The sequence below is a fragment of the Hesperophylax consimilis genome, chromosome 4 (assembly GCF_061612785.1).
Source record: "Hesperophylax consimilis isolate HC1 chromosome 4, BYU_Hcon_1.0, whole genome shotgun sequence".
Lineage (NCBI taxonomy): Eukaryota > Metazoa > Arthropoda > Insecta > Trichoptera > Limnephilidae > Hesperophylax > Hesperophylax consimilis.
In genome coordinates, this window is record NC_142839.1 from 24,308,711 (window position 1) to 24,324,613 (window position 15,903).

Consider the following 15,903-nt stretch of genomic DNA (forward strand, 5'->3'; position numbering starts at 1 on the left):
ACAATGAAAGTTTATCTTATTTTATTTTTTCACATTTCCAGAGTGGAACTTTGTAACTCACATGGTTGTGCAAACTTTTTAACCAATGTTTGAAGGAGGGTTGCACGCCATTAGATTGGAGAAGGGCTATTATACAAATGTAAAGGGTCACAGATGCAATGTGAGAATCATAGGGCTATTAGCCTGCTAAGTTCAGTTGGCAAGCTGTATGGTAAAATTTTGATTGAAAGGGCGAGAATGGAAATAAAATATGGAATGTCCAAGGTGTTTTTAGGTGTGAGTGGAAGGATTTTTATGGACCAGATTTTCTCATTGCGTATGCTCACTGAGAAGTTACTGGCAAAAATCCAGAAACTTTTCTTTGCCTTTGTAGATCTACAAAAAGCATACAACTGAGTCGATTTGAAAAACTATGGAAGGTATTGTGGTATACCAAGTATGGAGTGAATGTGAATCTCACACAGGCAATAAGGAATTGAGTAAAAAAATATGTTCATGTAGATAAAAAAAAACGATTCTGAGTATACTTATATATTACTATATTTTTACTATTAAAACTAACTATAACAATAAAATAATATACTGGTCTTTAACTTAGAATGTCATTTTTTATTAAAAAAAATAAATAAAAAAGACTGGAGTTCCTTATTGTGATGGGCCCCACCAGTAAAGTTCTTATTATCCCATAGGGCTGGGCGACTTACTGCTTGAAATACGTGCTTTTGAAGGTACCCTACATAAGCAGCGATCGACACCGGTTCTGTTCCCTAAAACAGATTTATTTTCTATCAGAATTTTTCAAAAACAAACTCAAAGTTATGGAATAATTTGCTGAAAATATTTCATAATGAAATGTTAATATGTCTAATATAGAAATTGAATGTCACTGTAGTTCCAGATTTCACTTACCAGAGACTGATACATGGAACTTATTCTTTATACGGTTACTTTTGGAACTCGATCCCGGTGGCGGAAAGGTTTATCAGTATGCTAATATGATCCGAATTGGATACTTGGTACCAACTACAAGTACCGTCAAGTATTAAATACTACCATCACGCTGTTTCTGTAGGGGTAGGCAGAGGATAGACTGCCACAAAACTCCTCTCATAAATACTCTTCTGTTATTCTGACTCTTGACATGACCATCAGGAACCGGTTGTAAAAGTAACTTGAAAAAGAAGTGGCTCCAGTAACTGGAACCGCAATGATAGCTGAAACCATCTATACTTCTGTCGCTAGAACGAGATTCGAGACACGAGGTTTACAAAATGTGTACATCTATGGTCACTCACCATCACGGGTGCCGATTGGCATTTTTAAAAAGTAACCCAATCGAGCATCACAGTGGTTCATCATGGGTAATCCAATACATGGGTGATTTGTATTTCATTTTTGAAAATGATTTCTTCACCGAGAACAGAGTATGTTATATGTACATAATATTATGGTTACTCGGGGGATGTAAGCTTTTTAAAACATAGGAAAAGATTAAATCAAATGCATAATATTTTTTTAGAAAATTGTATTCTTCAAAGTAATTCTTGTACTTAACATAAAAAAAATATTCTCATAATAATACTTATAATTGAAAAACAATCTGATCCTGCCAGTGGTCCTGATCAGTGCTCAAAATCAAGAACAATCATTACCTTGTGTATTTATTAATATAAGTAGATAATTTAATCATAGGAGGATAGACAATTGGTATTTCTTCACGATTTACGACTCAAATAAACTGGGGCAGATAAAATAAAAAAATTGCCTTTAGTAAGTGAATCGACTTTTTATAATAAAAATACTTGAACAGAAATAAAAAAGAGAGGTGAAATAAGTTTGCTATTAATTAATTACCTACAAGTTAGGCATTCAATATTGGGCCCACTGATGATTAAGAAAAATATAACGGTGTAGTTGGTGATTGATGAGGTTAGGGGGTCCTTGCCGAGTCTCCAGGCCTCACCAGGGCCTCAGTGGCCAGCATTAAGACCTTCAAGTTTCGAGTGGCCTCGTTGTAAGGATTACACGCTATGAAGTTGGAGAGTTGCTTTTGAAGTTCCTTGAGCACTCGGGGCATGTGTTCTCTGGTTGCCGGATTGCCGCTGTCCAGATTCATCACAGCCTCTTCTAAATATCTGCAATTTTTTTTGAAAAATTTAAGAATTATGTATCTTCAAAGAAAAAGATTGTGAGCACATTTGTTTCATAGTGACATAGGTTATAGCTAATAGTACATACATAGAAGCAAAGTACGCTTCACAGTTTTAGTGTTGTAACAGTGAGTCGTAGAAATTGGTGACAGTTACCAATTTCTAACCAACAATTGCTTATTTCTCTGGTAACTAAAAATTCCAAAATTAACATAGATTGTTTTCTGCAGTAGGATTAACAACAGCAATTGAAATTTGTACTTTTTGAGTTCATTTGAGGCGGCTAGCGCAAAAGTGAAGTAACCCACAATGCTTACTTTACTTGAACAAACACACATATTACAGGGTGTTTACTTGACTTACTTTAACCAGTGATTCCTGACATTATTTGGAGTAAAAAAGGAATATGAAATTTTGGTCTCCAGTGACTTTTTTGAATTTTTTTTTTAAATTTTTTAATGCAAGCCCAGCATCTCCTCAGACAGCCGCTACAGTTGCTTACCCCAGCTCAGTCTGTGGCGGCCAAATGGATAACTGGTGCCAGTATGTTCTGCGGAAGTCAAATGATGAAAAAATCAATTGCAGGAATAGTGATTCCTCCCTACCTGTGTTTCAGTTGAGTGTCGCTGTTCATGTCTGCCCCCAGCTGCTGAATGAGCGAGAGAAGCACATTCTGTTGCAGTGGGCACGGCTGGCTGAACACATGGCGGGGGTCAGCAGACGCGCACGTGTGCACCACGAGCCGGAGATCCGCTGCACTGAGCGCTTGTTGGAAGGCAGCGTTTGTCTGCCCGCTAGACAACAGCTGCTCAATCTGATTCTGTTGAATCTTAAATTATAACAAAAGTGTGAGATAAAATTCATTCCAGAAAGCTGTTTCCACTTTTTCCTGGACCCCATGATCTGGCCTAAAAACGTAGCCTTCAACGAGTGGTCGTTTCGGACACCACAACCCCAAATCAAGAAGGCCGACACCAAATCAGTTTGTAGTCTATATATTATATTTATTAATACGAAATATCCCATTTTATGACTAATGATGTTATGTGCCAGAAACCATTTCTGGTTACTACTTTCTACTCTTACTGAAACACGGTTAACTTCGGGCATCTATCTGTCAGAACTATTCGGTAATCTGCTTCACGTCTACAGGAAGTATAGAGGCAGTTGCAGAGGGGGGACTCTCTGGGCCCTCTCTACTCACATTCAGAAAGACAGGACTCCATAGAAACCATAGGCGAAGACTTGTGGGTGAAAGTGTCACACAGAAATGTTGTTTCATAGTGCTTTCACACAAACGAAGTATTGAATTCCGTAAGTCTAAACGTTAGGGTGCACAGTTTACACCCGCGCTGTATAAGCGGGTTCCCTACAGAGCATCGGACCATCAAACACAGAAATGTTATTATGTGTTCTAAATTTGTAATCTCTGTAACATTATATTGGTGTAAATCTCTTTTATGGAGATTTTGAAAAATAAATAACCTTTGTATCTTGGTCTTGTATATAATGCCACAATTTAGTGATGTGCTACTTCAATTAACCTAGAAAAATGGCATGCTTATATTTAAAGAATGTATGTAAAATACTCATTAAAGGTGGAACTTGGTTATAACGATAGTTATAATGGTAATAGCGAGGTTCACGGCTCTAATGAGCAATTACCAAATGACATTTTAATTGAGGCTTATCTTCATATAATTGTTATATGACAAGTAAAATTTTATAGGCAAAAACCAATAACAATCCTGCAAGCTAGTGATTTATCGTCACTTTGGTTGGACAGGGTTCTAACTCTACTTTACCTTGTTCTTAAATATGAGGTGTCAAAGTTTGCAAAGACGATTTCTTTCAAAATCAGAAATGGTTAAATAGATTATGAGAATTCGTCTTTGCAAACTTTGACACCTCAGAACAGGGTAAGGCAAAGATAGAACCCTATCCAACCAAAGTGTCCAACTATACTGCGCCTCATAACAATGGTCAACTAACAAAATGGCGATTGCAAAAGGTTCAAAGTGATGTTAACCTTGTAAAAATAAATGGAAACTTTAAAAGCTTGATGTTAGAACATCGTCATACAAGTATCTACATAATACCTAATCGTCTTTAAAATCATTTAGTATAAATTGTAAATATGATAGTAGAGGTAGGTAGATAGGTACATATGATTATTAAAAACCTATTTCAAATATTTATTTTTTTCATTTTACATATGACACCTCTCCAAACACCTTCTTCGTATTCGTTGTTATCATTACTCACGCCTACATCATTTTACATTTGACATCTCTCCACACACCTTCTTCCTATTAAGTATTCTTTGTTATCATTACTCATGCTTACATCATTTTACATATGACATCTCTCCACACACCTTCTTCCTATTAAGTATTCTTTGTTATTATATGACATCTCTCCACACACCTTCTTCCTATTAAGTATTCTTTGTTATCATATGACATCTCTCCACACACCTTCTTCCTATTAAGTATTCTTTGTTATCATATGACATCTCTCCGCACACCTTCCTATTAAGTATTCTTTGTTATCATTACTCACGCCTACATCATTTTACATATGACATCTCTCCACACACCTTCTTCCTATTAAGTATTCTTTGTTATTATATGACATCTCTCCACACACCTTCTTCCTATTAAGTATTCTTTGTTATCATTACTCACGCCTACATCATTTTACATTTGACATCTCTCCACACACCTTCTTCCTATTAAGTATTCTTTGTTATCATATGACATCTCTCCACACACCTTCTTCATCCTATTAAGTATTCTTTGTTATCATTACTCACGCCTACATCATTTTACATATGACATCTCTCCACACACCTTCTTCCTATTAAGTATTCTTTCTTATCATTACTCACGCCTACATCATTTTACATTTGACATCTCTCCACACACCTTCTTCCTATTAAGTATTCTTTGTTATCATTACTCACGCCTACATTATTAGAAAGAATTAACAACTATAATTTTCATCCTGATGAAATTAACAAGACATTTTAATTAATATTAGGAAACCAAATTCATATGTTTGGGACCTGTTAACTATGTATAATTTAATTTTGAATCATATAACTTGTAGTAAAATGTACTGTGAATGTCCAAATAAATATAAAGAGTAATAGCTGTAAGGAGCAAATTTAGTCAGTCCCATCATGATCGTTATAACCAACGTTGACTGTATTCTAATGTAAAGGTCCCGTAAATTACAGAATTTATTGACCCTTTTATTTCACCCATTAATATTATACCAAGCAAGACACGACAAACGCCCCGTTGGAATACTAATTGTGAGATGTATCGGACACCCGGTAACTAGCCGAGTGTCCTACCCACTAGGCTATCGACAACCAATTAATGTTTCTATACAAATATTGTTGTTTGGTGCTGTGTAAGAAATTTGTTTTAGAAAACAAAGACTGCACAAAAAATTTTTTGAATGATTTTCAGCAAAATATAGATCAGTATTTTCACACATTTAGCATAGAAATAAAAATGAAATATTTTTTAAGGTTGCGACAACACTTACTTGCATATCTATGACGGCGGGTGCCGGGGTTTGAGTTCGTGACCTAACGGCGTGGAGCACACTGTCCTCCAACTGGGCAGCGTGGGCGGCCATGCCGGAGCTTATTTGTTCTCGAATGCTTTCTTTTATGGGGGTCATGTGATTAGAGAGGGCTCTGCAAAATATAATAAACAACTTGTATTAGATTGTGATGTCGATATGTTCAATCTTCAGCTGAGAAATTTACCAATAATTGGTTTACATAATTGCATTACATTTAACTTTATAAATAATATACATTCACTTGAGTAAGTAAATATTTAGGGTGCTTGATTACTAGAGACCATAGATTATAGAAACAGAGGAGATATGGCATGAAAGTGTTCCGATTGTCACCGACCTCCAACCAAAATGCAGACCAAATGAAAGTTATGCTTTTAGAGTGTAGGCAGAGCGCCCTGTGCGTACATGCAATTTTCAGTAGTATGGGTGAACGATGTGAGCGACACTTTTATGCGCGCGGTTTCATACTAATAACGGTACATGGCCATCTCCCCTGTACCTATTATCTATGCTAGACATTACTACTGCAATGGCATTATATGGGTACTTTAGTATCACAAAAGGCAAGGCACAGTTCACTAAACTGGTCAAACATTTCAATGAAAACATTCACTGTAAGAATATAATAGGTCTAAATAATATATTACGTCATTAACCAGAGACTTATTGGCTCTGAGATATGATTGGGATCTTCATTGGCAAACTCCAAATATACAATCTGTAGCTCTACACTTCAGGGGACTGAAAAATGTATGCCACGTTCAAAAGAATCAAATTAAGTGCTGTTAAAAATATCTTCTTTGTTCACAGCACTAACTAGTACACTAGCACACTATAATATAAAATGTGTATTTTTATTTTAACATATTTAACAATCAATTCAATGTAACTGAATAAGAAAAATGCACAAATAAAACAATCAGTGCACTGTTCTATTGAGCTGCTTATTCAATTGAAGGGGAAATACTGTCTCCTTGGCTTTAAATCCTTGCTAAAGATAAACAAATAATATTTCAGAATAAATTTAGACAGATGTCGCTAGAGATATGATTGGAGATTTTTTACATGCAGATTTCGGCCATGTAACTTGCATGTACATGATACAGCATGGACTCAAACCTAGAAATAACTATAGTCTAGCGTGAGAGGCAAGCTCATTGAAATGACTTAAGATGCGTCCCGCTTGCTAGGGATTAAAAATACCTTAATCAGCAAAAAATACTATATCATGTTGTACTTTGAAGACTATTCTATGTAAAACCACTGAAAAGTAACATGTGGCTTTAAGGATTTTACCAAAAACACATTCCATATGTAATTGAAATTAAAACAAAAAATATTTGACTAACCCTTCAAGTGTTTTTGAAATCATATTCTGAAGATCTTTCGTCATATTACTCAATTGCTTGACTGTCTGTTGTGTTTGTGAATTCATGATTGATTGTTTACTTTGTTGGTCTAAAATGTGTTGTAATTGGGTAGTCATTGAGTTAATCTGTGTGCAAGTCTCGTCCAAATTGCTGAATTGCTCCGTTGTGCGCTTTGTGCAGCTTTCCAGAGTCGATACATCTGCAAATGCAACCAAATATTAGCTAATAATAATATTTGAATAGTAAAAATAAACATATTTTAGGCGCTATACAATTAATATAAATAGCACTGCCGTAAGTCAACATTTGATAGTATGTACATAATATTACTGTGCTATAAACATCACTAATTATAAAAGTCCTTAATTCGTTATTCGTTAAATACAGTGAAACTCACTTAACCCATAGGGGCCCTCAAAGGGCGTCATAAAGCACTGAAATTGCAGTGTTCACCTTATACATTCATATTGTATTTGGATATTACTTCTACTGGGTTTGTTAAACACAAAATCAAAATATCACTCTTTCATGCATGTTTAACAAAAATGTATTTTTATTTATTGAATATTCTTGCTGGCTCCCACGGTTTGAGAAGTTTCATACTTAAGAAGTTTGGTTCTTTCGGTCCCAAGACTGAATTTGATAAATGGCCAAATTTGTTTCCAGTCCCTTTGAAAACTTGGAGAATTTCACTGTACATCCATATTATGTATTTACTATTATTATGTAATCACTTTCGTTTTTTCCCTAAGGGCATAGTACCTATAGAGACATCCTTTTGTGTTTTCCTGAATGTTTTAGGCTTTCATAAAGGGCCCCCAAACTCAGTATGCCCAGGAACTCCCTCACAGCTTAAGACGGCCCTGTATGTAACGAAGATGCAAAACTTCAAAATCCACATCTCAGTGTGTCATATTTTGACTTACAGTAGTGTAATTGCAGGTGTGCAAATGCACATACGTTATATATTGTGTATATATATGTATGTATATATTCATCATCCCCGAAGGTGATACCATCTCCCCAGTACCGAAAAATGTAATCTCCTTAGGAGTGTGTACATATTATGGAGGCCAAAAGGGTAAATGAAATAATAGAACTTACATTCCTTTGTGCCATTATTGTAGGTTTGGTTAAGTTGATTGAACATTTGTGTTTGTGCTTTCTCCATGTAGGGAACCAGAGATGTTTGAATGGCATCCTTGAAGGCGTCTTTAGTGGAAGCGTTCAATTTTTGTGCAACGGCAAAACAGAGGTTGTCCATCACAGACTGCAATAACAAAAATCCATTTAATTCACAGAGGGTATGAAGTAGACTCATGCAACTTTTTCAATATTATTATAAACTAGCTGTTTCCCGCCACGAATTGCTGTGGCTCAGTCTGTCTGTGCAGATAGAGAAACAATAGCGCATGTTGCTTTTACGTCCGACAGATAGCGCTGTGTAAAAAAACACATGTTACAGGTGACATCTATATAATATAGCGCCTCTGAAGTGATATCTCACAAAAGTGGCGCTATACAAATTGTCCAGTAAATAAATAAATAAATAGGAATATAAAAACATGCGCATATTCGATTTCAAAATTTCAAAGCAGTCGGTGAAGATCTTTCGGAGATTTAAGATTTTGAATGAACGAACATTTACATTTTTATTTATATAGATTTACAAAGGGTTCATAGAAAACTGAAGAGGTCATCCCTAAAATTTTTCTCAATCCAGGAATTGAATTATTACAATAACAAAATATGTTATCTAAATAATATAATGTCCTTTTGTTGTCGATATTTGACAACTCTGTGCAACTATTGGCTTACGCTGATGATATCGACATAATTGCGAAAAATCCCGATGATTTACAAGACGCCTTCATAAATCTTGAAAGTACTGCCAAAAATATGGGTCTTGTAGTAAACCAGCAGAAGACCAAATACATGGCCGTAGGATGTACCCAACAAACCCCATCTCTCGTATGTGGAAGCCAAAATTTTGAAACGGTACCAAGATTCACATACCTGGGCTCCCTGATAACAAACAATAACAACACTACAGAGGAGATCCAGAAGCGCATCGTGAATGCAAACCGCTGCTATTTCCGCCTACAAAAACAGATAAAATCCAGACTGCTTTCCAGAACCACCAAGGTATTAGTGTACAAAACACTAATTAGACCAGTGCTTACGTACGCAGCCGAGACGTGGGTTCTAACTAAGAAGAATGAGCGAGCACTGGACGTTTTTGAAAGGAAAATTTTGAGGCGCATCTTCGGACCGGTTCTAGAAAATGGATTTTGGCGCAGACGTTTTAACAATGAGCTCTATACTCTGTTTATGGAGCTAAACGTCACAAAATTCATAAAACTGGGAAGACTTCGGTGGCTAGGTCATGTGGAGAGAATGACCGAGCATCAAGAACCAAAGTCCCTGCTGAGCTCAAGACCGATAGGCAGAAGGAGCCTGGGAAGGCCAGGGTTAAGATGGAGCGACAACGTCCTCAAAGATTTATCTGCCTTGGAGCTTCGAAACTGGAGAGAGCTGGCGCGGGACCGAGATGAGTGGAGGAAGACTCTTGAGGAGGCCAAGACCCACCAGGGGTTGAAGAGCCAAAAGTGATGATGATTTGTTGAAATACCGATGTAAACGAAAGGCACGAAGATAAATATAAAAAAGAAGAATTGCATTGTACTCATGTCATGTACATATAGTTGGGACCTTTATTAAGAGATTGGTATATAATATTCATATAAAAACAATGAATAATTCCGTCTTTTCTGCCATTGAAATAAGGCCGGCGCAAAATGTAGAACCGAACGGGTAGAACTACCTTTCCCGGCTGAAGTGCGATAATTCTATTAATTTCTTAACACAAGGAGGAAATCTATAAGTGATTACATTTTTGGTAGGTATAATGTAAAAAATGTATAAAATTCAACTGTTCCCAAGGATTAAATAAATAATAATAAACTAACTAACCATCATGCCTTCTATTCGCAGGGGTAGGCAGAGAGGAAAGACCGTCACACAACTCTGTCTCGGCACAGATTACTTGCTTCATTCACATTGGTATATCGCCCCGTACATACTGTTATTCTTATTATTATAACATCCAAAAAACATAGAATAATGTTGATTTTAAGATAATAATGTTTTCTATTTGATTTGTGGATAAGCTCACCTTGCTGTTGACCAGTTTCTGGATGTTCTCCGTCAGCAGGTGGTCGGTGGTGGATAGAGTGCGAGCCAACTCCAACTGCAACGACCGGGCTATTGGCTCCAGGATCCTTTCCATCCCGGGGACAAGGGTGGTGCGGGCCTCGTGGGCCACAGCCGCATTCAGTCTCTCTGCAATCTGAACGCCCATTATCTGCGATACACCAGATAATAGCGCTTCGCGGTTGGCTCTGTCGGATTCAACTCTAGAAAAATAATTAGATTTAATTGAATTGTGAATATGTATTCATTTAATTTGTGTAATTATTTACTGGAACTAAACTCGGTAAATGTTGCCATGAAACCAACCATAATATATATCAACAAAACTGACCAGTAAATTTAACTGGTTAATAACCTATCAATATTAATTACAATTCCTGGTGGTAACCATCATTATAAGAAGAAAATGCTTTTGCTCAATGATGGACGACTAAGCTAGCAGAGAATTGAACTCGATACCAGGATAAAAACCCTTTGAACCACTCGGCCACTGACTCGAGCAGTGAACTAAAGGCATTCTAAGGTATAAAGAATAACAAGAGCGCCCGGCATGTATCGCGGCCTCCGTGGTCGAGGGGTAAGGCCTTTGACTAGCAAGCGGGAGGTCGCGGGTTCAAATCCTGGCATGCGCAAATAAATTTTATTTGATTAATTTGGGTTATAACACAAATTGCTCATTTAAAATAACATATAGTATATTTGTGGCATGTTCAGAAACGCATAAAAATGGTGTAAGACCACCATTCAGAATTGAAACATTGCTTGAAATGGCTTTGGCCATATTTGGTGACCAGATCTGAATAGCCAGGTACTTTCACACCTTCCTCTTCCCCTTCCCCCTACCTTCAGCCTCACAACATACCCCAAATGGGGAGGCCGTAGTCTCACTGGCTCCAGGCGGTGGGACTCTTGTGCAGTTTCACATTTAAACAAAAAAAAAAGTAAGTATCGGTCTAGCGTAGATTGATTGTGCATAATAGTGTGCGCTTAGAAGTGTAGGGCCTAATGGACTTACATACTTTAGGTATCAAATTTTCCGAAATTATATATTTTTTTTTGTTTTTGTGAAAATGTATTAAGTTACATTATTACAGTATTAGTTTAAAGTGAACTTGGAAATAGATACCTGTGATGTCACACGTCACAAATCATTAAAATTCACAAATCGAATGGCAGTAACGGATAATGTCGCCGCCTATGATATCTATGGCTATGCCATTCACTTTATGAACTGTGATGCCACACGCTTTATCGGCCGGCCGGCGAGATTATGGACATTTTGTCAGCTTATATCGTTGGTACTATTCTATATGATAAATTTGTAAATAAGATGAAATTCCATTGTAGGAGACAACTTCATTGCCCAAATCAATCAAAATTCCCATCTACGTTTGTACATGTGTATTTGATAATTGTAATAATATTTTACCTGCTTGCAATGGCCGTATCAACCAGCTGCTTGACTTGCGTCTGATTCTTCTGAAGCGCCTGCTCCACAAGGCGGAATGTGGAGTTGGCTTCGTCTACACTGTTTCTGCTGGTTATGGCCGTGGCTGTACTGATTCTGAGGGCTGTCACCTCCCCGCGGAGATTTGATATCTCTTTTTGTTGGTTGTCTATCACCACTGGAAAGAAAAGGTATTAAAGATAAGTTACATTAAAATATGGTACATATTTACACTGATTGATAGCAACAGCTTTAATTTATTCTGCTTGGAAACTCATCAACATATTAAAAGTATGTAAGTACTCATCAATATATTGAAAATGTTGTAATCTTTAAATATGTTAGGTATACACTACCTGGTTTTAATGATATTTTATGAATTTTATTTGCATGTACTGTTTTTATTGAAATCAGGCTTTCAGATTGTGATGCAAATCCAAATTTTTGTACATCAGGGGTGTTCAACACCACAATAGTGATAAAAGATTTATCCAAATTCAACATTTTGCGTGAAATCAATAACAAAAAAAATACCTGTAAGTTTATGTAAAGTTGTTGATATGTCATTCATAACATCGTTTGCTATATAAACTCTACTATTATTCCCGTTGCTTTTGATTCGTTGTCCATTATCTTCATCGGTATAAAGTAGGTTGTCATCATTAAAATTATCATCTAGGTTTAGGTTCAGGGTGGAGAGATTCAGACTGTTATTGCTCTTGTTCAGTGAATTAGACTTAATACTGTGGGCTTTCCTTTGGTTGGCCTCGTTAATTTTCTCCATGTTTATACTTGGCCAAACCGTTTCAGATTTTTCATTGGAACCTAAAAAGAAAAAAAAAATTTTAAACAAATTTTATTACAACCTAAGAGCGGGAGCACACAGAGAGCGGTCAGAGTTCTGCGTTCTAGTGACCATTGACCGCTCAAGAGTTCCAAAGCACACAAGCGGCGTTCAAATTCTCGCGTTCTAGTTTCGTTTGGGTCTTTGCATATGCAACATGTCACTAGAAAGTTCATCATCCGATGAAGAATTATTGCTCTTGTGGAGCTTAGCAGCTTCTAAAAAGAAAAGGAAGTATTGGGTGCACCCAATCAACACAACGCGAGAAGAACAAGGCGAATTTACTAGTATTTTTCAGGATTTACTTAAAGATGAACAACGATTCTATATTTATTTTCGAATGTCGATTAATAGTTTTAATGAATTGTATAATATCATACAACCCGATATCGAAAAACAAAATACTAACTGGAGGAACTGTGTTTCATCGAAAGTATGCTGGCTGTATTTTTAAGGTATGTATTTATTTATTAAGGATAAGAAAAGACATTAGAATATTTAAAAATAATAACAAAATATACGAATAAATAATTTACATCACTTAAATCGTATAATATTAACTTTTCCGTGTTTGTAACCTCAGACATCGCAGCGTTCTCTGACTTGGCGGGAAAAGAACTCTTAGAACGCGACGTTCCGTTTTGACTGCCGCGGTCTGACTGCCTGCTGTGTGCGTTGTTGTTATAGTATCAGTACATTCTAATAAACGCCGAACGCGGAACTCCTGACCGCTCTCTGTGTGCTCCCGCTCTTATATTTCATACAGATAAAGAAGAAAATGAAGGAGAATTTATTAAATCTCACTCATAAGAACTTAAGCACATATTTGTCAATCTAAAACATATGAACTTAACACATTTCTGGCGAGTATTTTTTGCGCTGGCGCTACGCTGTCTCTGGGCGAAAATAAAGGTCCCGGGCGAATTAAGTTAATTTGTTTTAAATCTCTTTATCTTCAAAAATAATACAAAAATTTCTATGTAGTAACTTAGCATACCCAAGCTATAAAAGTACTAAACGAAAATCGAATATTATTTGAAAGCAACTCAATTAACCTTGTAACATCGGTATTTGCCCATACCTGCTTTCTTTAAATACGCCCAACGTCTCTCGCTCGCTTACACATAGGAGTTGAGTGGGGCGGAACAGAGATAGAGATTCGAATCGGGTTTCACGGTCATAAAAACCCTCATTCCAGGAATTGAATTATTAAAATAACAAATAATATACTATCTTTTTGTTGAAATACCGATGTAAAAGAAAGGCACGAAGATAAATATAAAAAGAAGACTTGCATTACGATTCGATAATTATGTACATATAGTTGGGGCCTTTACAAAGAGATTGGTATACATATAATATTCATATAAAAACATTGAAAAATTCCATCTTTTCTGCCATTGAAATGAGGCCGGCGCAAAGGGTAGAACTACCCTTCCCGGCATTAAGCATCAATAGACCGAACGGGTAGAACTCCATTTCCCGGCTGAAGTGTGCTAATGTGTACTTCGATTTGCTTCATACAGCAAAATTGATAATTTTGGAGTTGATATTTTGGGAACGCAAGATGTGTTCGTGTAGAATAAAAATGTAGTCCTTTTAAAATATTCAACACTCACCTGGGGTGGACTTGGAGTTGTTCAATGGCAAATGGTCGATTATCGGAGGAATGAACAAGTCATTTTCAGGCGCATTGTACAGTTGAAATCCTTCTTGAATATTCTGACCAGAATTGTTAAGACAAGGAGCACTGCCACCAGTTTGGGAGCCTTGCGTTTCCAGTCGGGGAGACTGATTGTTTAGTAATTCATCCTCCAAATCGTCCTCGTAGAAACAGTCTGATCCCTTCAGGGACAGTATCTCCTGCACCTCCCGGCTTGGACTGGAGCCGCCTGATGCAAACTTGCCATCGATGGGCTGTGGCGGATTTGTGGAGAATGCTTCATTAAAAAAAAAACAAATTTATGATTGATTAGAATAGACAAGATTAACAATTAAGCCTTAGACACATTACGCTATATTATGCGCGCATAATTTGGGAGTGGCATATACGTATTATATGTTGGGATGACACACTACGCTATAATCTTCCTCAGCAGAGTGGGTAAGATCAACTGAATACCGCTACCGCTGAATATCATTTCTTTGTATGGGACCTGTCACTTTGACAAATGACAGCCGCGTAATTACGGCGGTCCGTAAATTGTTCTGACCTAATTTTCAAATATCGCCTGGCCATGTCGTCGCAACGCCAACACATCATATTTTTAGGTGTGACAGGTTTGTATGGGATTGCATTGCGAGCAATATGGAGTTATATAAAACGCTTTAAACTTATAGCGTAATCTGTCACCCCCTTCAACCGGAATAATTCAACTGAACACTTTTCACAATGTCAAAATCCAGCATTTGCCATAGAAATGGAAAAAAAATTCCCACTTTTTATCACAGCATTCCAATTTCAAATAGTGAGAGTATAGTGTTACCATTATTACTACAGTAGAACCTCGTTAATTCGAAATCCAGCAGACATCAAAAATCAAATTTCGAATTAACGAATTCCCACGTAATTCGAAATTTTATGAAAAAAAAAAAAAAAAAATACGCCGAAAATCGATTTTCTCGGACGCCTCTTCAAATCCGGGTGGTATTTTAGTTGTAAATTCGTATTAATACCAATTATTTCTTTATTTTCGCGGTCGATTACCGTAGCGGCCGGACTTGTAAATTCAGATATTCGCAATAAATTCGTAAAAATGCTATATATTTACGCGTAAATCGAGATTTTGCTGCCGATTTCGGTCGCGGCCTACCCTTTGAATTGAGATATTCGTAAAAATACGATATATTTCCGCGTAAATCGAGATTTCGCGGTAATTTTCCGTCGCGGCCGGCCCTTTATTTCAAATATCTGAATTTGAATTCGTAAAAATACGATATATTTCCGCGTAAAACGAGGATTCGCGGCCGTATTCCGTCGCGGCCGGCTCTTCAAATTCAGATATTCGAAATAAATTCGTAAAAATATGATATATTTCCACGTAAATCGAATTTTGTCGGCAGTTTTTCGTCGCGGCCGGCCTTTTAAGTTCAGATATTTGAAGTAAATTTGTAAAAATATGTCATATTTCGGCATGGATCGAAATTTTTCGGCCGATTTCCGTCGCGCCATATTTTTTCAACGCGGATATTCGAAGTAAAGTTATTTACGCGTAAATCGAATTACGCGACCGAGTTTCGTCGCGGCCGACCCTTTAAATGCAGATATTTGGCGTAAAC

At 36.8% G+C, this 15,903-nt stretch overlaps 1 protein-coding gene across 2 annotated transcripts in view; it reads right to left on the bottom strand.

The window, feature by feature from the left end:
• Window positions 1–1,531: 1,531 nt before the first annotated feature.
• Ge-1 (Enhancer of mRNA-decapping protein 4 homolog Ge-1) overlaps window positions 1,532–15,903 on the bottom strand; it is a 37,608-nt gene continuing 23,236 nt past the window's right edge. For both annotated transcript variants that reach the window (XM_089651531.1, XM_089651530.1), the window contains exons 14-22: window positions 14,244–14,564; window positions 12,315–12,605; window positions 11,763–11,958; window positions 10,296–10,536; window positions 8,225–8,390; window positions 7,100–7,319; window positions 5,709–5,862; window positions 2,756–2,979; window positions 1,532–2,135 (exon numbers count right to left, since the gene is read on the bottom strand). In XM_089651531.1, coding sequence (XP_089507657.1) covers window positions 1,931–2,135; window positions 2,756–2,979; window positions 5,709–5,862; window positions 7,100–7,319; window positions 8,225–8,390; window positions 10,296–10,536; window positions 11,763–11,958; window positions 12,315–12,605; window positions 14,244–14,564 — 2,018 coding nt within the window. In that variant the 3' untranslated portion in view covers window positions 1,532–1,930. The remainder of the gene's footprint in view (window positions 2,136–2,755; window positions 2,980–5,708; window positions 5,863–7,099; window positions 7,320–8,224; window positions 8,391–10,295; window positions 10,537–11,762; window positions 11,959–12,314; window positions 12,606–14,243; window positions 14,565–15,903) is intronic.